General features: G+C 47.1%; 1 protein-coding gene across 2 annotated transcripts in view; it reads left to right on the plus strand.

Moving 5' to 3' along the window:
- The first annotated feature begins 14,623 nt into the window (after positions 1-14,623).
- The window catches only part of ZNF304 (zinc finger protein 304), a 30,875-nt gene continuing 22,185 nt past the window's right edge, over positions 14,624-23,313 (plus strand). Inside the window, exons 1-3 of one of the 2 annotated variants that reach the window (XM_032324640.1) lie at positions 14,624-15,076; positions 17,112-17,238; positions 19,066-21,123. In XM_032324640.1, coding sequence (XP_032180531.1) covers positions 15,062-15,076; positions 17,112-17,238; positions 19,066-20,888 — 1,965 coding nt within the window. In that variant the 5' untranslated portion in view covers positions 14,624-15,061 and the 3' untranslated portion in view covers positions 20,889-21,123. Of the gene's footprint in view, positions 15,077-17,111; positions 17,239-19,065; positions 21,124-23,313 lie in introns of those variants that run through there. The other variant, XM_032324639.1, reaches the window with a different exon arrangement.

The raw sequence follows: 23,313 nt of genomic DNA on the forward strand, positions 1-23,313 counted from the left end.
TTCTACAAAGCAGGGATGGAAGTGTCACTCCAGCAGCAGCTGGGAGATGACATAGCTGTCACTTAGGTCACCAAAGAGAGGGTTGATACCTGGTCATTTCCATTGTTCACACAGAATTCTTGGTTTTGTTCGTGCTCTGACATGATGATGGGATGGTTTTGTCTTTGTCTCAGTCTGTCATGGTCACTGAGTGGCCTTGACTGAGTTTGGTGTTCTATGAACTTGTTTATGTCCGACAGGAGAATCCCAGAGTTTAACCGAGTGCCAGGCCAGCTACTTATGCCATGACCTGACCTCCAGGACCCCCCTGAGCTCTACTTTTCCTTTCCAATCATGGCAAATATCCACCCATCCTACAGACAGAAATTAGCCCCACATAGCTTTAGGAAGAGGAAGCATCACACACAAAACTCTGCACATATGCGGATTCTGTGCATTAGAGAAAGTGGAAGTTTAGAGTGGGGAGAGCTGTGCCCAGGGCCTGGGGACCAGCCCACCCGAGAGGCTGGTCGGGGAGGCCTCCTGGAGGAGGCGACTTCTGAGTTGGGACAAGCCGAGCTCCCAGAGATGCCAGTGGGGACGTTGTTCCAGAGTGCCCCATTGCTGGTGAAGCCCTAGTGGCACCCAGAGAGTCCCTTTAGAGGTGACTGGGCTGTGGCAGAGCAAGGGACCTGGGTCCCATTTGAGCAGCTGGTAAGGAGCACCCAGAGCGAGATGCAGGCAGAGTACCCTCGGACCCGCCATGGAGCACACACAGTCTGGGAACAGACCCTACAACACCATCACAGAGAACTAGCACAAAAGTGTTGGCAGACATGCACGCCCAGAGACACACACACAAGATACAAAGTCCTATGCAGGTGCACACATGGATACCCACCAGGACACAGACCTGGGAGTTGGGCACTGGTGTATTTCTATTAACTGAAGACGCGTGCACCCACAAGGCAGACACAGACATAGAAGGACACCCAGGTACAAGTCCCACATGCGTCACGACCAGTGCTTCCAGAATAGTGCTCCCTATGGGTAGCAGGCAGATGGACCCACTGGCACAAATGCATACCTGCAGATACGCAGGTTCACGCTGGGACACGCACATGCAGAAGGACTGTGCATGCATCCACAGAAAGGAAGTCCTGGACACGAGAACACAAGGACAACAGAGACAGGTATGTAGCCAAGGGTAGACTAATGGATACAGTCGCAGTGACAGACACACATGTACAAACGGTTGTATAGGGATAGATAGAGCCATCCAGAGAGAGGCGCACACCCAGGATCTCATGCACTCACACAGACACACATTCACAATGAAATCCCCTAATGCAGATGAGCGGATCTGTATCCACAAGAGTGTGCAGGTAAATGTGGAACATCTGCTCCAGAGAAGAAGAATGCACGGGATTATAGAAGTTCATTACACACTTCACCGACACAAAGGATGTACAGCATGCAACTTACAGATGGTAACACAGACAGTGGTCTCTACTGTCAGCTTCACATAGCCAGCTGATTCTCGAAGAATGCTCTCGTTCATTTTGGCTTAAACTCTGATGTGTCAAGATTTGTATAAAATTTCAACATATTTGTATACTGCAACCAAGCAAATCCAGTTCTGTGTGTATGCCCAATAGAAATGAGGGCATTTTTCCTTCAAAATATACACAGTTGATCCTTGAACAACCCGCATTTGAACTGCATGGGTCCATTAAATGTGCATTTTTTAAAAAAATACAGTACTGTGAATATATTTTCTCTTCTTTATAGTTTTCTCTTTTTTAATATTTTATTTTATTTGGGAGAGAGAGAGAACAAGCAGGGAGCAGAGGGGCAGAGGCAGAGGGAGAAGCAGACTCTCCACTGAGCAGGGTGCCCCACCCAGGACCCCGAAATCATGCCCTGAACCACCCAGGCACCTCCCTCATGATTTTCTGTGTAGCATTTTCTTTTCTCTAGCTTACTTTATTGTAAGGATACGGGAGGTCACCAAATATGTTAATCAACTGTTTATTTTCTCAGTTTGCTCAATAGTAGACTATTTCTAGTTAGGTTTTGGAAGAGTCAGAGGTTATACATGGATTTTTAACTTTAGGTCGGCACACCCAGCCCGCGTGTTGTTCGAGGGTCAACTGTAGGATTATCGGTTTACAAGCAACTTTACTGATGATAACCAAGACCCTGACACCACGCACATAGCTCTTGATAGGGACATGCCTGAACAAATTACATGCCACAAACTGAAGGAAAACACAGCAATGAAAACTACTGCTTCACTCTACAGTGTGGGTGAACCTCCTAGAAAAAGACAGTGAGTGGCAGTAATACCCGTCAGAGATAAAGTAGTATGTGCCGTGACCTTGTAGAAAGGTCAAAAAACAGATGAACCTAGTATGTGGTGAGAAAGGACAGTCATGGTCATCTTTGTGCGGGGCTGCCGAGAGCGCCCTATGTCTTTGTGTGGGTGCAGTTTATACGTGTGTTGACAGGCAAATACTTGTCAAGCCACACACTTAAGGTGTGTCCATTTTATCTTCTCGAAATTACACATGTAGAAAAAAAGATAGATAAATACCAGTGCACAGCCCACAGCATAAAAAAGAGCATAAGCAAGACTGGAATTTCGTTATGAACCTCACAGCTTACACATCCCATTCTACACCTCAGAGGAATCCTTTGTCCAGAAAGTTTGCTTTACTAATTCTTTTAAATTCATAGTTGGACACCTTGCATATGTATCACCAATAATAAATACATTTTATGCTTGATTTTGAAATCTGTATGAATGAAATCAGTGTGCTTTTCTTTGCTGTGGATTTCTTTTAAAGATTTTATTTATTTATTTGACAGAGATCACAAGAAGCCAGAGAGGCAGGCAGAGAGAGAGGGGGAAGCAAGCTCCCTGCCAAGCAAAGAGCCTGATGTGGGGCTCAATCCCAGGACCCGGAGATGACCTGAGCAGAAGGTGGTGGCTTAACCCACTGAGCCACCCTGGCGCTCCTGCTGTGGATTTTTAAAAAGCATTTGTGAGATGAATGTATTACTTGTTATTTATCATCCTTTAAAATATATGTGTTTTTTTTAAAGATTTTATTTATTTATTTGACAGACAGAGATCACAAGTAGGCAGAGAGGCAGGCAGAGAGAGAGGGGGAAGCAGCCTCCCTGCTGAGCAGAGAGCCTGATGCGGGGCTCGATTCCAGGACTCTGGGACCACGACCTGAGCTGAAGGCAGAGGCTTTAACCCACTGAGCCACTCAGACGCCCCAATATATGTGTTTTAAACTATTAAATGTACCTACAGAATTTTATTAAACACATCTCTAAAGAATACATAGGGATGTCAGGGTGGGTGCCTGCGTGGCTCAGTTATTAAGCATCTGCCTTCTGCTCAGGCCATAATCCCAGGACCTGGGATAGAGCCTTGCATCAGGCTCCCTGCCCAGTGGGGGGGTCTGTTTCTTCTTCCTCTGGTCCTCCTCCCCACCTGTGTTCCCTCTCTCAAATAAATAAAGAAAATCTCTTTTTTTTAAAAAAATATTTTATTTATTAGAGAGAGGGAGAGAGAACACAAGCAGGGAGAGCAGGAGAAGGAGAAGCAGGCTTCCCGCTGAGCAGGGAGCCCGATGTGGGGCTCGATCCCAGGACCCTGGAATCATGACCTGAGCCGAAGGCAGATGCTTAACGACTGAGTCACCCAGGCGCCACAAATAAAATCTTTTATTAAAAAAAGATTTTATTTATTCATTTGACACAGAGAGAGAAAGAGAGATCACAAGTAGGCAGAGAGGCAGGCAGAGAGAGAGGGAGAAGCAGGCTCCCTGCCAAGCAGAGAGCCCGATGCAGGGCTCGATCCCAGGACCCTGAGATCATGACCTGAGCCGAAGGCAGAGGCTTTAACACACTGAGCCATCCAGGTGCCCCAAGTAAAGAAAATCTTAAAAAGAATATACAGGGATATAATTATTCAGCAACAAAATAATTTCTAAGATGGCTGATATAAAAATGCTTGATATATTCATGGACTGTTATCTTTTTCCTTGTTATTCTGAAACTGTTGCTCTGTGTAATATGAGTCAGTATTACAAATTACATATTTTATCTTCTTGGTGATACTTTCTCCCCTGAAATTATTTTTCTCTGATGTAATTACATGGTTCACATGTGCTCATGTGTTATTTTTTAATGAGATAACAGGTGAGTTTTTTAAGACCTGTTTCAAATATCTCTGTAATGTTATATTTTATTTATTATTTTTTAAGATTTTATTTACTTATTTGACAGAGAGAGATCGCAAGTAGGCAAAGAGACAGGCAGAGAGGGAGGAGGAAGCAGGCTCCCCACCAAGCAGAGAGCCTGATGTGGGACTCGATCCCAGGACCCTGAGATCATAACCCAAGCCGAAGGCAGAGGCCCAACCCACTGAGTCACCCAGGAGCCCTGTAATGTTATATTTTAGATGTGTCTCTTGTATCCATGCTATTGTTGGACACTTCTAAAAAAAGATTTTATTTATGGGGCGCCTGGGTGGCTCAGTGGGTTAAGCCGCTGCCTTCGGCTCAGGTCATGATCTCAGGGTCTTGGGATCGAGTCCCGCATCGGGCTCTCTGCTCAGCAGGGAGCCTGCTTCCCTCTCTCTCTCTCTCTGCCTGCCTCTCCATCTACTTGTGATCTCTCTCTGTCAAATAAATAAATAAATAAAATCTTTAAAAAAAAAAAAAAGCCTCTGCCTTCACTTCAGGTCATGATCCCAGGGCTCTGGGATCAAGCCCCATATATAAATAAATAAATATATTTATTATCTAAAATAAAATAAAATAAAATATTTTATTGATTTATTTGACACAGAAAGAAAGAGAGGGAGCACAATCAGGGGAAGCAGCAGGTAGAGGGAGAGGGAAAAGCAAGTTCCCCATGGAGCAGGGAGCCCAACGTGGAGGTTGATTCCAGAATCCTGGTTCATGACCTGAGCCGAAGGCAGAGCTTAACCAACTGAGCCACCCAGAAATCCCCAAAAAACTGACTCTTGATCAGCGATGCGTTCAGTGAAAGATCTTGATCAAAAGGGGGAAATGTGAAAATTGATAAAAAGAAAACCTCAGTAAAATGGAGTTGAGAGGCCAGAAGGGGAAGCTCTCACTCAGAACCACTGGAAGTCAAGAATTGCCAACCACAGAGGCCAAGGGAAGAGTCATCAATTACAGGACCCAACAGGAAGAGATGTACATTGCATTTCCTATAAGAAATCGACCACCCCCGCAGCTCTACCGAAGAGAAACCATCATTACTCTGAACTCTTGCTTTTTTCCAATGGACTTCTGTTCAAAACAATTCTTTCCAACTTGCTCCTTCTTCGCCACGGAACGGTTCTTTTCCTTTGTTGAACTAGTCTGTGGTCTTTTTGTTTTGTTTTGTTTTTAAGATTTTATTTATTCATTTGACAGAGAGAGGGAGATCACAAATAAGGAGAGAGGCAGGCAGGCAGGCTACCCGCCAAGCAGAGAGCCCAATGTGGGACTCGATCCCAGGACCCTGAGATCATGACCTGAGCTGAAGGCAGAGGCTTTAACCCACTGAGCCACCCAGGCGCCCTAGTCTGTGGTTTTTGTCATAGCCTACCTGTCCTGAATTTCAGTTCTCTGCTATTCTAGAATAAACTGATCTCTTTAGCGAAACAACTGATTTGTTTTTAAGTCAATGATATGAAACCATGTTAATTCCATACCCACTTAAGGCCAAGAGCAATTAGTCATGATAGTCCTATGTTTTTCATTATATGGCCTATAAGAATGTGTTGAACAATAGGCCTACCTGTGCATTATGAAACCTTCTTGTACATAGTGTCCTTTTATTTTTTTTTCTTTTTTTTTTAAAAAAAAGGTTTTTATTTTACAGAAAGATAGAGGGAGAGTACAAGTAGGTAGAGCAGCAGGCAGAGGGAAAGGGAGGAGCAGGCCCTCCACTGAGCAGGGAACCCGTCACCGGGCTCTATCCCATGACACCGGGATCACGACCTGAGTTGAAGGCAGTCGCTCAACTAATTGAGCTACCCAGGAGCCCCATGGTGCCTTTTTAAAAATTACATGCACCTAAAGGTATACACATATGTTTTACGTAAAAATTCTAACCATTGGGCGCCTGGGTGGCTCAGTGGGTTAAGCCGCTGCCTTCAGCTGGGGTCATGATCTTGAAAGACCCCCTCTCCCCTTGCTAAAGGCTTGTTTAAGTAACCTGATGTCCCCACAGCACCCCCTCTCCCCTTGCTGAAGGCTTGATTGTCCCCATAGCCGTATGGCAACACATACCAGGATGTCTATTGTCTGTGATCACCCGGTCTGTCAAGAGAAAAGACAAATGAGGAATAGAGTGTACCTGGGACTTTCCAGAGTGCTGAGCCAAGGCCCACCAGAACAAACCGTTGTGTCCTTACCTTAAACCCAGTGCCTGACAATGCTTGATTTAAGTTAACCAATCACTGTGCTTGCTTCGGCAGCACATATACTAAGTTAACCAATCAGATCCCTGTAACCAAGCATCTGCTTCTGTAAACTCGCTTCCCGCCACCCCAACCTCGCCCTATATAATCTGCTCCCCAACCTAGGCCGGCGCGCTCAGCCCACAAAGGCTGATGCGTCCGCAGGCGCCTGTGTAACCAATAAACCTCTTGCAACTTGCATCCAGTGGAGGCTTGGTGTCCGCTTCTTGGGTGTGGATCGAGGGTCTTTCATTTGGAGGTTCCACCGAGACCTCTTGGAATCCCACCCAAGACCCCGGCCAATCCCCACCGGGAGGTAAGCTGGCCAGCATCTGTGTCTCTGTCTCTCCGTTTGTCTGTTTTTATGTTCTTGCGCTGCAACCTTTCAGCAACTACGTAGTTGATCTGTGTTTGTGGGCAGCTGGAGAAGGAGTTGATGAACTCGGACTTCTCCCCTGCCACCCCGGGGGACGCCTCGGGGGTCTGTGAGTTAGGAGGAAACCTCTGTGCTCCTCCTGACTGTCTGTGAGTCAGGAAGGAGCCTCTGTACTCCTCTTGACCGTCTGTGAGTCAGGAAGGAGCCTCTGTGCTCCTCCTGACCGTCTGTGAGTCAGGAAGGAGCCTCTGTGCTCCTCCTGACCGTCTGTGAGTCAGGAAGGATCCTCCTGACCGTCTGAATCAGTTAGCTGTTTTTGTCTCCTATGTCTAATGTCTAAATTGTCCTATTAATGCCTTTAAATGTGGTTATATGTTCCTTACACTGGTCATAAAGGTTACATTTTGTTTAAAGGGAGGGTGTCTAACCTGTTTGAATCTGAGGAATGCCTGATTGTGTAAATTTGTTTGTGTGGCTCCACCGCCTTCGGCTACGGAGTCTGAGTGGGCTGCACCCTGAGTCTCGCGGAACGTCATACGGCATAACGGTCATCTACTCCATGGAGTAGCCTGGTCCAGGGTTTATACGGATAGACCTTAGCTAAGACGCTCCTAAGTTCCCGCGAGGGACGCGAGCAGGACAGCACCTGAAAGGTCCCCCTCCCCTTGTCTGCAACACCGTACATATCAGGAAGGAATATAAGAGATAGGTATTAAGAGCTAAAACCAGATTCAATGAGTCAGCTAGTAAATTTCCTCCTGACATATTGGATGATAATTATGTAAATAAGACTTCTTTTAGTAATCCCAGGTTGCTGGGGACTCTGACTTTATTTTTCTCTGCTTCTCCTAATAGATGTGGGAGCTTCTCCCTTACTCACTTCCTGTGTTGATGGCTATAACTGGAGCCAACTGGGGTTGGTCTGACTCAGGACAGAGACTATAGGGAATATTCCCAAGCAACTGCCGAAACTCTTTGTTTCGGGGAGGTTTCCCTGTGTTCTCTGGCCTGACTTGGACTGCCTAACCCCTCCCCCCTGGCTGATGGGAAAGCATGGCATCTGCTCCTCTGTTGGGGCTTAGGAGCTCCAAAACTGGGAATCCTTTCTCTGCCTCCTGGCAGCACTTTGTTTCTTCTGTTTCCCTCTTCTCCTATTTCTGTACCAGCATGTGTGCAGCCTGCATGACTGGCCTCTAGATCATGCACCACAGCTCCTTCTCTCTTCACTGTCAAGGAGCAAGAAGAGCACCCCCTGGACCTAACACCCCCTCACTCCAGATCTTCCCAACCATGTCTCAGGTAAACATTCAAAGTGGAGTGGGTCCAGATGGAACGTAAATCAATGTTGGAACTAAGTTAAGTTTGTTGATTTAATTAAAATAAGACCTGTCTTTTAAGTTATCAGCAGTAAATGTGAAACTTCGAAGTTTACTGAAGGTCAAATAAACTCATGTTATTTATTAAAATTTGTTAGCAAAGAAATAACTAAACTGATGATTAATTGTCTGTCTCAAAGTTCTAATGGGTAATTGCTGAAGTAGCTTTCAAAGTCTTTGGTAACCTGAAAGCTTTAAAGTTTTGCTTGGATGACAAATGGAATTGAATTATGAACATCTAGGTCTTAACCAAGCAGGATAAAATGCTAGGTCATTAATTACTGGATATAGGTTTGTGCTTTTGACTTCTTACTGCAAAGAAACTAAGAGTATTTAAATCTGTTGGTAAACTTGTTTGCCACTTAACTGATTCATAAATTTACCACCTGAAGAATTCTGTTGTAACAGTTCACAGTTGGTTGATACTTAGTCTTCACTAGAGATTAAGGGGTTTCTAAGAGTATCAAATTCTGCTTAGTGTAACTAAGACTGATGGAAATAAGGGAAACTCTATAGAAAAATAGATAATAAGTAAGAAAGATTTAAGGAATGGGAATACATTTTGTTAAAGGTAAAGGAAGGTAATTTTATCCTAAATGAGATGGTTACTTGGAAAGAAATGGCTTAGGACAAGACCTGAATGCAAAGAAAAGTTATAAAAGGTTTATGAAGGGTCTTTCTGAAATTCTCTGTTCAAAGGATAAAATTTTCTTAGATTAATTGATCTCCTGTTATGAGAATGTAAATGATTTTCTCTTTGCCTGCCCAGAAAAACCAGTTTCTATGCTTTGTTTTATCAGGTATTTAACATCCCTATTATATTTAGGCATGTGCTTCAAAACTTTCTAAGATCTTAGCAAACGTTGACAAGATTTAAATTGTAAATCTCTTTGACTCAGGCTTTTCCCTGATATATGAAGTTGCTCATGAAATACTACTGAACCGATGATAAACCTTACATTTGGGAAAATACTATAACTATTCTAGAGATTCTACGCACTTCCTAAAGTTTTAATGTTTTGAGAGATCATCGCTTGATACTGTAATTATGGAAATGTTATGTATCACAAAAATAACCTGATTTCCTTGCAGCTAAATTGTAAACTCCCGTGTCTCTTTAGCTTTAACCATATCCATTCTGAGTTTTTGTCATTTATAATTGTTTTAATTCTCTTGTAAAATGAGTTTTATCTTCAAGGAGAGTCCTATAAAGGACTTTCAGGACAAATACAGATATTTGATATACTTGAAAATCCTAAAACTTGAAATGGGTAAAAATTTCCAAAACTGACTAAAGCCGCATTCACCAGATTTGGTAACACGGGACTAAATAAACTAAAAAAAATTATAATGTTATATCTCTTAATGTTTTGTCTTACTTTAAACATTGCTGGTTCTCTCTAATGTTTGCTCTTCCAGACTAGGGATACTTCCTCCTAGTTATCTGTAACTTATAGAGATGTAAAAGTGCTCATTTATAAAAGAGCTCAAAGCATTCAAGCTTTTCTCTCTATCTGAACCCTCTGAAACCAAAAGGTCTCAGTAAGTAAGCATTATTCCATGGCAATCAGTCATTTGCATAAGTTCAATAAGAATCTGTTCTCCTTGTAACAGGAAAGAATTGGAAACATGGGTTATTTTACCAAGGCTTTGACTGGAATGTCATATTTGAAAAGACTCGGATATGACCAGACAGTTTAAAGGAACTAAGGTTGACTTTATAAAACCTGGAGCCATAAAGCCCCTTGGGACTGTTGGCCTGATACCTTGCTTACAGAGTTCCCAGCAGCCTCACCAGGTGAGTAAAGAATGTCACTCCTTGGTAGGTGCAGTCTCAGAAGAGGAATTCGCCCACTGAGAAATTCGCCCAAATCGACAGGTATTGCAGGCATGCCTGATGGCAAGTACAGGGCTTGGCTTCTGGCCCGGAGAGGCTACTAAAAGTTCAACCTAGAGATTCCTTATTAAAAGTTCCAGCAAAGCAGATGCTAAAAGATCTATTGATCACACTCATTGTTCTTGCTGAGCTTATGTAAATAATAGGCCAAGTTTGTTAAAACTGAACTTGTTTCACAAGTAAATTAGTCCTGATTTGGCTATCTCTGTAAATGAGGGTTATTTTAGAGAGAAAAATTCTGTTTTAATAACACACCTTTATGGATGTTAAATTCTAGATTTGATTGTCTTTAAATGTTTGTTTACCTAAGCTAAACAATTTGAGGTAAACTTCAGAGAAGTTGTACAATAGCTTCTTTAGTCAATCTTATTATTTTGTGGGGATATTAGCAGACCCCACGGCACATGATTAAACAACTGGAATAATGAAATTGCCTAAAAGCCAGCATACCGCACTCTTCTCCCACTTGACAATGATCCTCTGTAATCAGGATATTGTTAAGGTTGGACCACTCAAAGGTCTTCTTATTGGTTTCATCCCTTAGTCATATTTATCTAGAGGCCACCTCCATTGAGGTGCAATTGCAAACAGATGCTTTAGCAAAACCTAAAACAGCCCTCATAAAAGAGCCTCAAAGCTCACTATGGGACAGTCCCTAACTGTAATAATGTCACATCAGGTCCCGATTTGTCTTAGTAGCCAAAGGCCACCAATGGATGATGGAGGCCGACTTATTAAATACTGGGCTACACTAACACAGATGCCAGAAATAAAACTTAAAATTTGTCAAACTTTAAACCTAGTTACCTGTATGCCTGAACCTGACCACTGTACTTCTTTCTCTATAGAGCAAAAATGTTCAGAGATTATTAATCTAGCTTATTCTATATGGCCAGGTTTAAGATGCCCCTGTTAAAATTACGAATGACAGTTGGTTTTCTGATGAAAACAGTTTTCATAGAAAGAAGAAGAAAAGTTAGGTGTGCCATAGTGCTCACTAACACTTTGCAATTGCCAAAGCCTAAGAATTAACATTTATACTGACTCCAAATATGCCTTCCTGGTACCACATGCCCATGGAGCTATTTGGAAGGAAAGGGGATTTTCCTGGAATCATGGGCGCATTACTAAAACCATTACAACTCCTGCTAATCTCCCCAACTTAAAACAGAGATAAACACGATCTGTTTTTAAATGGTATGATCACTTAGCATCCATTTTTGTTCCATCTGCGGGACTAGGGGATGTCATGTGGCATGTAGAAGTCCTTAATAAATATACTACAAAGGCACTCAATAATTCACTAAATAGCATCTCCCAGCTTAATACCGAAGTGTCACAGATACGCAAGGCAATCCTACAAAATAGGATGGCCTTAGATGTCCTGACAGCAGCCCAGGGTAGCACATGTGCAATTATCAAGACAGAATGTTGTGTGTACATCCCAGACTATCACAAAAATGTCACAGGACTAATAAAAGATATGAATACCCAAATTAAGGCCTACAAGATCCTTCTCTCTCTCTCAGTAAATGGTTAAGTTCCTGGTTTGAAGGAGGACTATGGCCGAATCTCCTTTTTGGGCTTCTCATTCTTATCGCCTTATTAACCTTAATATGTTGCTTTGTTCCATGTTTCTCTACTTGGTGCCGAGACTCCATTGCTACAATGACTACACCACGACAGACGATCCTTGTTGCGCACAAGGACACCTCTTTACTGTCAGCGCTGGATTCAACTACCTCCACCTTTCGAAACTCCCTTATACATTCCTACCCTGATCAATATTGACCCCAGGAGGTAGGGACAGCTCTACGCCCCTATTCAGCACGAAGAAGTTATAGAAGATGAGACCTTCCACCTTCAACCACCTTGAAAATTTAAGGGTCAAAATTGTTCAGGGGGGAATAAAGGAGCAGGAGGCTGGCTGAGGACAAAGCAAAAGCTGGTACCTTTCATCCCCCCTTCACCCGCTCCCCTCCATATGTGTAGCATTCCTCAGACACCTCTGACTGCCATAAAATGATAAATAGTTGACTTGCTGAGATCACAATCCTGCAGGGCAGGAGCCTCCCTTGGTTTGCAAATGTCCTTGAGATTACAACAAAGAAGTTACCTTATCAATAGCCCAATTTTCAATCGGCCCTTGTATCTTAAATAAACTCGTACAGTTTATAAAAGATCACTTGTCAGTAATCCAGACAATGGTACTGACACAACAATATCAACTAATTAAACAGACCAGATCTCAAACTGACTTACTTCATGAACAAAGCAAATGGATATAAGATTCTATCCATGATAAAGAAAAAGGGGGGAATGAAAGACCCCCTCTCCCCTTGCTAAAGGCTTGTTTAAGTAACCTGATGTCCCCACAGCACCCCCTCTCCCCTTGCTGAAGGCTTGATTGTCCCCATAGCCGTATGGCAACACATACCAGGATGTCTATTGTCTGTGATCACCCGGTCTGTCAAGAGAAAAGACAAATGAGGAATAGAGTGTACCTGGGACTTTCCAGAGTGCTGAGCCAAGGCCCACCAGAACAAACCGTTGTGTCCTTACCTTAAACCCAGTGCCTGACAATGCTTGATTTAAGTTAACCAATCACTGTGCTTGCTTCGGCAGCACATATACTAAGTTAACCAATCAGATCCCTGTAACCAAGCATCTGCTTCTGTAAACTCGCTTCCCGCCACCCCAACCTCGCCCTATATAATCTGCTCCCCAACCTAGGCCGGCGCGCTCAGCCCACAAAGGCTGATGCGTCCGCAGGCGCCTGTGTAACCAATAAACCTCTTGCAACTTGCATCCAGTGGAGGCTTGGTGTCCGCTTCTTGGGTGCGGATCGAGGGTCTTTCAATCTCAGAGTCCTGGGATCGAGTCCCGCATGGGGCTCTCTGCTCAGCAGGGAACCTGCTTCCTCCTCTTTCTCTCTCTGCCTGCCTCTCTGCCTACTTGTGATGTCTCTCTGTAAAAAAAAAAAAAAAAAAAAAAAATTCTAGCCATCACCTATGATGCTACTATGATGCTATACCCCTGCTAAGAGGGGGTCCCTGACATCCTCCTACAGCAGTGTATGTGAGAACTTTGTGATGACGATGAATAAAAAGAAAAACAGCTTGTATGTATTTAGACCTAGGCCCTGTGTTAAGCACTTATCATCTCATTTCCCACGATATAGGTTGTACTATTTTCCCATTTTAGTCATTAAATTTGGGGGGGGGTAGTCATGACTGTAAAGTTTTTCCAGCGAGATAAACACACCAGGCGAGGTAGGCACAAGGCAAGATTTATTAAAAGCACTCTCTGGCGAAGTTTCAGGGCTCAGAAGAAGGGGAGCCAGGAAAGTTTCCCTGGGAGGAGGTGGGCACCCTCGGGCGAGGTTCCGCAACTCTGGAAAGCAGAGTGGGGAAAGTCGCAAACGAGGCAGGGAGAAGGGGGCTTTTAAGGTGTCTCGAAGGGAGTTCAGGGGACTTTTGGCAAGTTTCCCTTATTTGGATTTTTCGCCTGCTTGTCGGGGTCCCATTGGTCCACTGGAGTCCGGAGCAGGGCTCTCAGATTCCCGCTTGTCAGGGTCCCATTGGTCCATGGGGGCCGGGGGGGGGGGGGCAGGGGGCTAGAGGAGGGGCGTGTTCCAGATTCCTGCTTGGGTCTTTGTTCTCTTGTTGGAGCTCAGGTTTTGTGGCGGGAACTTTCACCATCTTAAGTAGCCCTTTCTTTCTGCCAGCCCAACAATGACTTTTTTTTTTTTTTAAGATTTTATTTATTTGACACAGAAAGAGCACAAGCAGGCGGAGCAGCAGGCAGAGGGAGAAGCAGGCTCTTCACGGAGCAGGGAGCCCAATGCGGGATAGATCCCAGAACCCTGGGATCATGATGTGAGCTGAAGATGGATGCTTAGCTTAACCGACTGAGCCACCCGGGTGCCGGGTCAAGACTTGTTTCAAGAGAGTTCGGGTTCTCAAGCTTAAACCAGGGCCCCGCCCGCAGTGTCTACTGTGTCGTAGGTTGGGTCAGAGAACTCTGATTCTCATTAAGTTCACAGGTGATGATGATACTGCCTGTCTGGGGCTTACATTTGAGGAATCAACGAATTAGGGAACATTTAATGATCCTACACAAAGGCCCCACAAGCGAGGCATTTTCATTATTCAATTTAAACCTCAGTCCCCAAAGCTCAGAGAGGTGAAGCAGGTCCCCCAGGATTAAAGACTGAACCGCGTGCAGGAGATCTCTGAGTAGGTGGCTTCGTCCCAGGTGACCACAGAAATATGGGTGCGTCCCCTTTAAGAGGAGCTTGGGCACTTCCGGACAGTATTCCTCCCTTATCTTTCTTCTCCGGGAGTCTTTGCTGCCGCCTGGAAAAACCCGGAAAAGGACCACTGCCTCGGTGGGTGCAGTGTACCAACTACATTACCCAGAAATCTGTGCTCGCCGCATCGACGCCGCGCCTGTGACTGCCCGGAAAAGATGCGTTGCCCGCCGCCCGGCGCGGCTGAGGAGGGACTTCCGGCGCCGCCATCGTGACGTCTTTTGCTTGTGCCGGCACTATCCGGCCCGGTGGTAAAGGCTCCGGGACCCGGGCGGGTCTGCTTCCCACGCGGCTCTTCGGAACCGAGGAAGGAAGGACGATAATACGCGCCTTTGTTGCCCTCCATGAGCGCCGTCGTGGGGCCGGCTGCCTTGCGCGCAAGTGTCCCCTGGAGCTGCGCCCTTCCCGAGGCCTTCGCGTCCGCGCTCTGTCCCCGTACGCCCCCGGCCGCGGCGCCCTAAGCCTGTGCGTACCTTCACTCAGGGGCGACGGGTCGGAGGGCGGCCCGAGGTCTCCCCGCCTAGTGGACCTCCGGGGTTCTGGCTGAGCCCGCAGGGCCTGCTCGGTTTGCCCGCTTCTCACGACCCGGTTCTGTTAGCGGGGTCCGGTGGCGGCCCTGGCGCTGATGGACGGGGCTCAGGTGAGCAGAGGGTTCCTCCGGCCTCACCGACTCGGATGTAGGGGGTGGCGTGTTCAAGGACCCTCCTCGCTTTGCCCTCAGCGCTTCCTGCTGTTGAGCGTGAAGGCGGCGAAGGGCGGTCACTTCCGGCAGGTATGTGGTGGAGTCCCTGGTGCCCGCGTGGATGGGGTGAGTTTCCAAGGTGCAGGAGCCAGCTGGCACAAATATTTGGGGTGGAGATGAATTCGGAGTGTCCCAGGAACCGGAGGTCCGTGTGATATCTGGTGAGGACACACAGCGGGTGGTCAGGCGTCGGGCCTGGAATGGCCGCCGGAGGAGCTCGGCTTATGTTCTGATGGTAGTGGGAGCCATGGAAGATTCGGAACAAAGACGGAGGTGGCCTGGCTCAGGTGTTAACAGACTCCGTCTGGTTGCAGAGTGGAAAGTGGGGGGACATTGGTCTGGGCAGGAAGACCAGAGTGGAGCTTACCTCAATAGACCGGGTGAGTGTTAAATGGTGGGTGGACCAGAGTGGGGGCAGTGGAGCTTAGGGAAGTGTAGGAGTTTAGTATCTACTTTTAAAGTAGGGCCCATTAGGCGTTCTGATGAGACATAGTGATACTCCGGGACTCTTTACTTTTGCCTCTGTCTGCATTGGCGTCTGGGCACCCGAAGCTGGGGGTGTGGGGGTGGGGGGTGGTCATTTCTAGCCCAGCGATCTGAATCCAGGCTGAGTGTTATGTAGAGAGGTTCCTACTTCTGGCAGCCAATTGGATGAGGATCGAGGGGTGTATTGGGCCCAGAACAGCGTTGTGCAAATGCTGGGAGGTAAGATTGAGTTGGGTGTCCTCAAGGAACTGCAGATCTTAGTTGTCTCTTGGGAGTAGGGTCAGAAGGCAGACAGGCATGGCAGGCTGAGGAGCTGGGCCTCATTCTGAGGGTGCTGAAAGGCATGGGAGATTTGGAGCAGTAGAGAGAGGTGACCTGACTCAGATTTTAATGGACCTCCTTCAGCTGCTCTCTGGCTGAGAACAGAGCCGTGGGTGTGAGGGGGCACCTGCTGCAGTAGTCTGTGAGTGTTGATGGTGACTGGCCCAGAGAGGTGGCTGAGGAGGGGAGACATGTTGGTGGATTTTGTATCTGTTTTGTAAGCAGGGTAACCAGATTTTCTGGTGTGAAGGGTGAATGAGAGAAAGGGATGAGTTGTGGGTGACCCTGGGTGGGGGGGTGTCTGGTTTTTTTGTTTTGTTTTCCTTACTGGTTGAGTGATGGAAATGTCATCACCTGAGATAGGGAAGCTGGAAGCAGGAGTAATTGTCTGGGGTTCTGTTGGGAGGTAGGTTTTTCTCATGTTTAGTTTGAAAAGTCCCAGAAATTCCTTAGTTGACACATTGGGCTGGATGCAGGTTTTTCATACTGGCAGAGGTACTGGTTGCAGAAGTTGCAAAGGTGGTGGCCAGTATGTGGAAGGGGGTGGAGCTGTGGATTACATTTAGGAGGGAGTATCTCTAGGTCATGGCAGCAGTGCAGTTAATAACAAGAAAGTTGAAACTTGGGACCAAGGACTGGGTCTCTTGCTTAGGCGCTGGGTGACAGTGGTGCCTGTAACAAAGATAAAAGAGCACTCTCCCCGGGGTTGTGCCCTGTAGGTGCATATGTTGTGGGCCGGAAGACTGGTGGTCGTGATGGCGGTTCCAGCTGGGAAGAAGGGGTGGTTCAAAAAATGGTGTACGTGTTGGGAGAAGTGTGAACAGATGGCCTCAAGGTTGTGTCTGGGAGGCATGGTCTGGAGGACAGCAGGAGAACTGGCTAGCCAGAGAGTTGGGCTTCCCGGCAGACCCACATCTTACACGGTATCTGTCTGCCCACCTGCCTGGCTCTGGGTGGCTCGCAGTGATCAGACAGACAGGAGGGGAGAGCAGGCACAGGTGGCGCCAAAACCTGCTATCTCATGTGAGGTGGGAGGCCAAGAGGAGAGGCACCAGGGGTGGTTGTGTGAGTAGGTCGACTGGGGGCCCCTGCTGCCTGTGGGCTCAACTGTCCCCCCTTGTGACAGGGCTGTGTGACCTTCGAGGATGTGTTTGTGTACTTCTCCCGGGAGGAGTGGGAGCTCCTTGAGGAAGCCCAGAGACTCCTGTATCGTGATGTGATGCTGGAGAACTTCACACTTGTGGCCTCGCTGGGTAAGTCCCTGCTTTGTCTATTGGTATATGGCAAATTACCCCGAAATTTACTGGCTTAAAACAGTAAACATTCATTGTTTGAGTATCGGGAACCTGGTCACAACTTACCTGGGCACTTTTTGCTAGACTCATGCCGTTTCAGTCAAGCTGCCAGCCAGGGCTCTGTTCTCATCTGAAGGCCAGTCAAGAAGAATCCACTTACAAATCCAGTCATGTGGTTGTTTGCAAGATTTAGTTTCTTGTGGTTTGTTGCACTGTGGGCATTAGTTCCTCTCTGGCTTGGCCAGTGGCCTCAGTTCCTTGTCATGTTGGCCTTTCTGTAGTGTAGCTCCTAACAGGGAGGCTGCCTTCCCTCTGAGCTAGTGAGTCAGAACGAATGCCCAGAATGGAATCTGACCTTTTTCTAACCTGACCTTCAAAGTGACATCCCATTGTCCTTAGATATGGGTCAGGCAGTCCTGCCTACAGGCAGAGGAAGAGGCTTACACAAGGGCAGCAGAGCGGGAAGTGGACATTCTCGGGGCCATCTTAGAGGCTGCCTTTCACAGGTCCTCTTGTTCCCTCCAGTGTCCCCCGGTTTGGTTATTCCCTGTTCTCTAGAGCCAACTCAGTGACTCTTCTCCCTCCCTTCTTTGGTTCCCAGAGTAGGGAGGGCTGTGGGTGCCAGGGCTGTGCATGCCAGGGCTGGGATGTGTGCAGTGTCCCCTCGCCTGCAGGGCATATCCAGCACTTTCTGCCCAAAGTCTGGCAGGAGTGGGTTCGGGGCTCGCGGCATTTTTGGTCTGTTCAACAGGTTCGGCGTGGCTTGTGCACTGCCTGGCCACGTAACTGTCTGGATCCATGGTGCCTCGGTGTCCCAGCTGCTGGCCCTTGTCACGTAGTTAACATTCCTGGGGCCTGAGCACTCTAGGAGTTACAGAAGCTGTCACGGTCATTGCTCATGAATGTCTCGGGCTGTTCTGCTTTGAGGTTCTGTTCTTTAACACTGAATTTTCTTCTCTGTGTGTGGGGTCTTCCTGGGCCATTCATCTGCCCTGTGTTTTCTTGACAACTTTACATCCTATATAGTGGCCCAGTTGGAGAGGGTCAGAAAGCCCTTTGTGTCTGACATCACTCCAGCCGCAGGGAGAGAGACCCAGAGGGGCCTGGCCCAGCAGAATGGGAGCTGGAGGAGTGGTGCGTTAGTACTGGGTTCAGATCATACGTTCAGCCTACTTTGTGTTCACCGATGGTTTTTTGTTGTTGTTGTTGTTGTTGTTTTGTTTTGTTTTGCCAAGGCCTATAGCGGTATTCCATTTCTGCCTTTCCTTCCCCATTCTTGGCACTTTGTCCACCTGTAATTCTCTTCTGTCTTCCATCTCTTGACTCTTTCCTCCCTTCTCTGGCTTCTGTGTCTCATTCATTCTTCTCTGCTCTACAGCACCAGCTACTTAAATGTGCAAGGAGTTGTGCAGTGATCCTTACATAGTCCTTAAGAACCAGCTGCTTATTCACAGTCAGATTTTCCTGGGCCTGGACATGTCTTTCTGCGCAGAGCTCAGCTGGCACTGGCAGCCAAGGCCCTACTCCCTGGAGGAGTGAGCCGGACTCTCCTCCTCTGTGTGCTGTGTGCCGTACCACCGTTGTCTCTACCCACCTATTCTCCTTACTGTGACCTTCAGAGGCCTGGTACTTCCAGTGGGCCTTTCCTCACCCTGATCCTGGCTCCCTGGTCCCACCAGCAAGCCAGTGCTCTCATTCTTCGGCATTTCACACACACGTAAGTGAGGGGGCTGCTGCTGTCCACTAAAGTCAGTGTGTACCTCACCAGCATCTTCTTGCTTTCAGGTTGTTGGCGTGAAACAGATAATGAGGAGACTCTTTCTGAGCAGAGCATTTCTGTGGGAGTGTCGCAGCTCGGGACTCCCGAGTCGGGTGCATTTATCCAGAAAGCCCACCCATGTGAGGTGTGTGACCCACTCTTAAAAGACATCTTGCACTTGGCTGAACACCAGGGATCACAGCCCTTGCAGAGACTGTACGCACGTGGCCCATGTGGGAGAGGATTCTCGATCAGTGCAGACTTTCACCAGCACCACAAGCGATACAGTGAAGAGGATCTCTTCAGAGCGGATGCTGGTGGGGCCTCACACGGGAAGAACTGTGCAGCCCACATGTTATGGAAACCCCTTACTTGCAAGGAGGAAGGGATGGACTTGCTGGACATCTCTGGTCTCTTCCATTGCCAGACCGCTGGCAGTGGGATGATTCCACACAACAGGACCGAGTTCATGGCAACTTTCCCACACAGCACCAGTCTTGGCCCACACCAGGGAGACCAGGATGGACTGGTGCTTTTCAGCTGCACTGACAGTGTGAAGGGCTTCCTGAATACCTTTACTCTCCGTGACAACCAGGTAATTCGTACTGAAGTAAGACCCTGTAGATGCCAACCGTGTGGGAATCTCTCCAAGGAGAAATCAGCACTTATTAATCACAGGAAAGTTCACAGTGGAGAAATATCACATGTGTGTAAAGAGTGTGGGAAGGGTTTCATTCACTCGTCTCACTTAAAAATGCACCAGAAATTTCACGCTGGAAAAAGACATTACACATGCAGTGAGTGCGGGAAAGCCTTCAGTCGGAAAGACACACTTGTTCAGCACCAGAGAGTTCACACTGGAGAAAGGTCTTACGACTGCAGTGAGTGTGGAAAGGCCTACAGCAGAAGTTCCCACCTTGTTCAACACCAGAGAATTCACACTGGCGAAAGGCCTTATAAGTGCAGTGAGTGTGGAAAAGCCTTCAGCCGCAAAGACACACTTGTGCAGCACCAGAGATTTCACACGGGAGAGAGACCTTACGAGTGCAGTGAATGTGGGAAATTCTTTAGCCAGAGCTCCCACCTTATTGAGCACTGGCGGATTCACACTGGGGCAAGGCCTTACGAGTGCATTGAATGTGGAAAGTTCTTTAGCCATAACTCGAGCCTCATTAAACATCGGAGGGTGCACACAGGAGCAAGGTCTTACGTGTGCAGCAAATGTGGGAAAGCTTTCAGCTGCAAAGACACTCTTGTTCAGCACCAGATAATTCACACCGGCGCAAGGCCTTATGAGTGCAGCGAGTGTGGGAAAGCCTTCAGCCGTAAAGACACTCTTGTGCAACACCAGAAAATCCACACTGGAGAAAGGCCTTATGAGTGTGGTGAATGTGGGAAATTTTTTAGCCATAGCTCCAACCTTATTGTACACCAGAGAATTCACACTGGAGCGAAGCCTTATGAGTGCAGTGAATGCGGAAAATGCTTTAGCCACAATTCCAGCCTCATTCTACACCAGAGAGTTCACACTGGCGCAAGGCCTTATGTGTGCAGTGAATGTGGGAAAGCCTACATTAGTAGCTCCCACCTTGTTCAGCACAAGAAGGTTCACACTGGAGCAAGACCTTATGAATGCAGTGAATGTGGGAAATTCTTTAGCCGAAACTCTAGCCTCATTCTACATCAGCGGGTTCACACTGGGGAAAAGCCATACGTGTGCAGCGAATGTGGGAAAGCCTACAGTAGAAGTTCCCATCTTGTTCGGCACCAGAAAGTTCACACTGGAGAAAAGTCTTATGAGTGCGGCAGTTTTGGTGGTCCTTTAGCTACATCTCTTAAACTTGTTTAGTTCCAGAAAGCTCACAATAGAGAAAGGCCTTATGAATGTAGAAAGTGTTCCATCTCCTTGTTCAGCCTGATAGGATTCACACCAGAGAAAATATCTGCAAGTACCCTTTGTGAGGGAACCAGCAGCCAGCAGGTGAGCCACGTCCATTCGTACAGGTATCATGGAGACAGTCCCAGTCAGAACCGCATAGATGGGAAGCTTTCATGAGGCGCTTTGTACTTTCTGAACCATCCAGGGCTCTTTTTTTTTTTTTTTTTTAAAGATTTTATTTATTTATTTGACAGACAGAGATCACAAGTAGGCAGAGAAGCAGGCAGAGGGAGAGAGAGGAGGAAGCAGGCTCCCTGCTGAGCAGAGAGCCCGATGTGGGACTCGATCCCGGGACGCGAGATCATGACCTGAGCCGAAGGCAGCGGCTTAACCCACTGAGCCACCCAGGCGCCCCCATCCAGGGCTCTTGACAGAGTTCTGTCACCACCAGTGCCTGTGGCGGAAGCCATCCAATTGCTCCCAGCTGTCCAAGGTCCCACAGTGTGTTGTCAGTCACTCCTGTTCTCTGGAGGGAATCATGAGTGTTCTGAGCCCAGTGAGGCCCTCACTTCCTCCTCCATAACTGGATTCTGAGTGGACATGGTCCTGCTCTGGCCAGAAGGATCTGAACTGGAGTCTGCTGGGATTTCCAGACAAGATTTCTCTTCATGAACAAGGTTGACTGTAAATATAACCACCACAAACTCATTTGTCTTCTTCTAAGTCACTCAACTTTAGAACTGCTTGCCTCATGCTGGTCTGATCTGTGCAGTGACACAGGCCTGCTGTGGCAGTCTTTACCATTGTGTGTGTGGTGGGGTCTGTTTGCTGTGTGTAGTGGATTAAGAAAAAGTTGGGTTCTTCCACTGTGAAGGGAAGAGCGCCTCTTGTCTGCACCAACTTCATGTGCCTCAGAAGGGTTAGCAGGATGGCAGAGAACAGCTCTCAGTCTAGCTAGCTTAATTTGTATTGTGCTCAAGGCTTGCTAGAAAAAAGCAAAGCACTTTGTGTGCCTCAGCATATGGTCTGGAAGGCAAGATTTCCTGGGAGTCCAGAGTTCATTTCTGAGGAGAGCATAGTTGGTGTGAAGATCTCCAGTGCTTCTGGAAAATATGAATTGGGTCTCTTGTTCCTAGGGAATGTCCCATATTCCCCAGCACTTCTTCTGAGGGATTTCTGTCTCCTAGATCTGCATAGGAGCCAGTCCCTGATGTCCAGAATCCCCTAGGCAAGTGTCACTGACTGGAAGGCCCACAGGGCAAGGCGGGGCTCATAATTGGTACAAAAACACTGAGATAGTGGAGTGGGGCTGAATGTGGCCAATGAGAGGCTATGTGTCTCTTGTAGCAGAGGCATCTGCAGATGTCCCTGTGATTTTTGTGGGATGAGAATGTAGAAATTCTCTGGACCCTCAGACATCTGTATCTCCTGTGGCCAGGACCACTCTCAGTGTTTAAAGGTTTGTGGATTCCTGTATCTGCCTGGGCTGTTGGTGTTGTGGCCATCACTATACAGTCAGGAACCTCAGCATGGACAAAAGAGAGATCCAAGGGTAGGGCTTCTCTGACCCAGCTAGCATTGCTAGTGACCGGAGAGGACGTGGATTGCGTTGCTCTCTGGTTTTTGCTGACATTCAGGCGGGGTTCATCCTCCTAAATTGGGAGAGGGATGTGGGAGAACCAAGACAGTTGGCAGATGGGACTTTCTAAGAGCGATGGTAAATAGGGACTTGATGGGCAACACTTAGTTCTCAAAAACATCATTGCAGTGTGATTGACATGAAATGAACTGCACACATGAAAGTGTGAAATGTGCCATGTTTCAGCATGTGTATATGCCTGTGAAACCATAATCACAGTGAACATAATGAATGTATTCGACACAACCAGAAGCTTCCTTGTGTCCCTTTATAATGCTTTTATCTCAATCTTTCTAATACCCTTTCCCATAATTCATGAACAACAAGCATTTTCTAGAATTTTTGTGTGGACAGAATCATTCAATATATACACTGGGGGGAGTGGGGGCTGTAGCCCTTCTCACCGTCCATAGCAGTTTAGAGATGACTGCGTCTCATTGCCTGTCTCCGTAGGTCGTTCACTTGTGCTGTGGAGGGTTTCTCCGTTGTATGCAGAGGCCACCCCTGTTTCTCGTTCATTCAGCTGTCAGTGGATGCTTGGGTTGTTCCTGGTGTGGGACTGTTCCAAAGAAAGCTGCTCTGAAGATCTCTTTGCAAGTTACCACTTGATAACATGTCGCTATATGAATGTGCCAGTTTGTCTCTCTTTTCACCCACTGAGGGACGTCCTGGCTGCTTCCAAGTTTGGCACTTAGGAGTAAACCTGCAGTGTACATTGTGTGTAGGTTTTGTGTGGATTTAAGTTTTCATCTCTTG

This window comes from Mustela erminea, chromosome 19 (assembly GCF_009829155.1).
Source record: "Mustela erminea isolate mMusErm1 chromosome 19, mMusErm1.Pri, whole genome shotgun sequence".
NCBI classification, from domain to species: domain Eukaryota; kingdom Metazoa; phylum Chordata; class Mammalia; order Carnivora; family Mustelidae; genus Mustela; species Mustela erminea.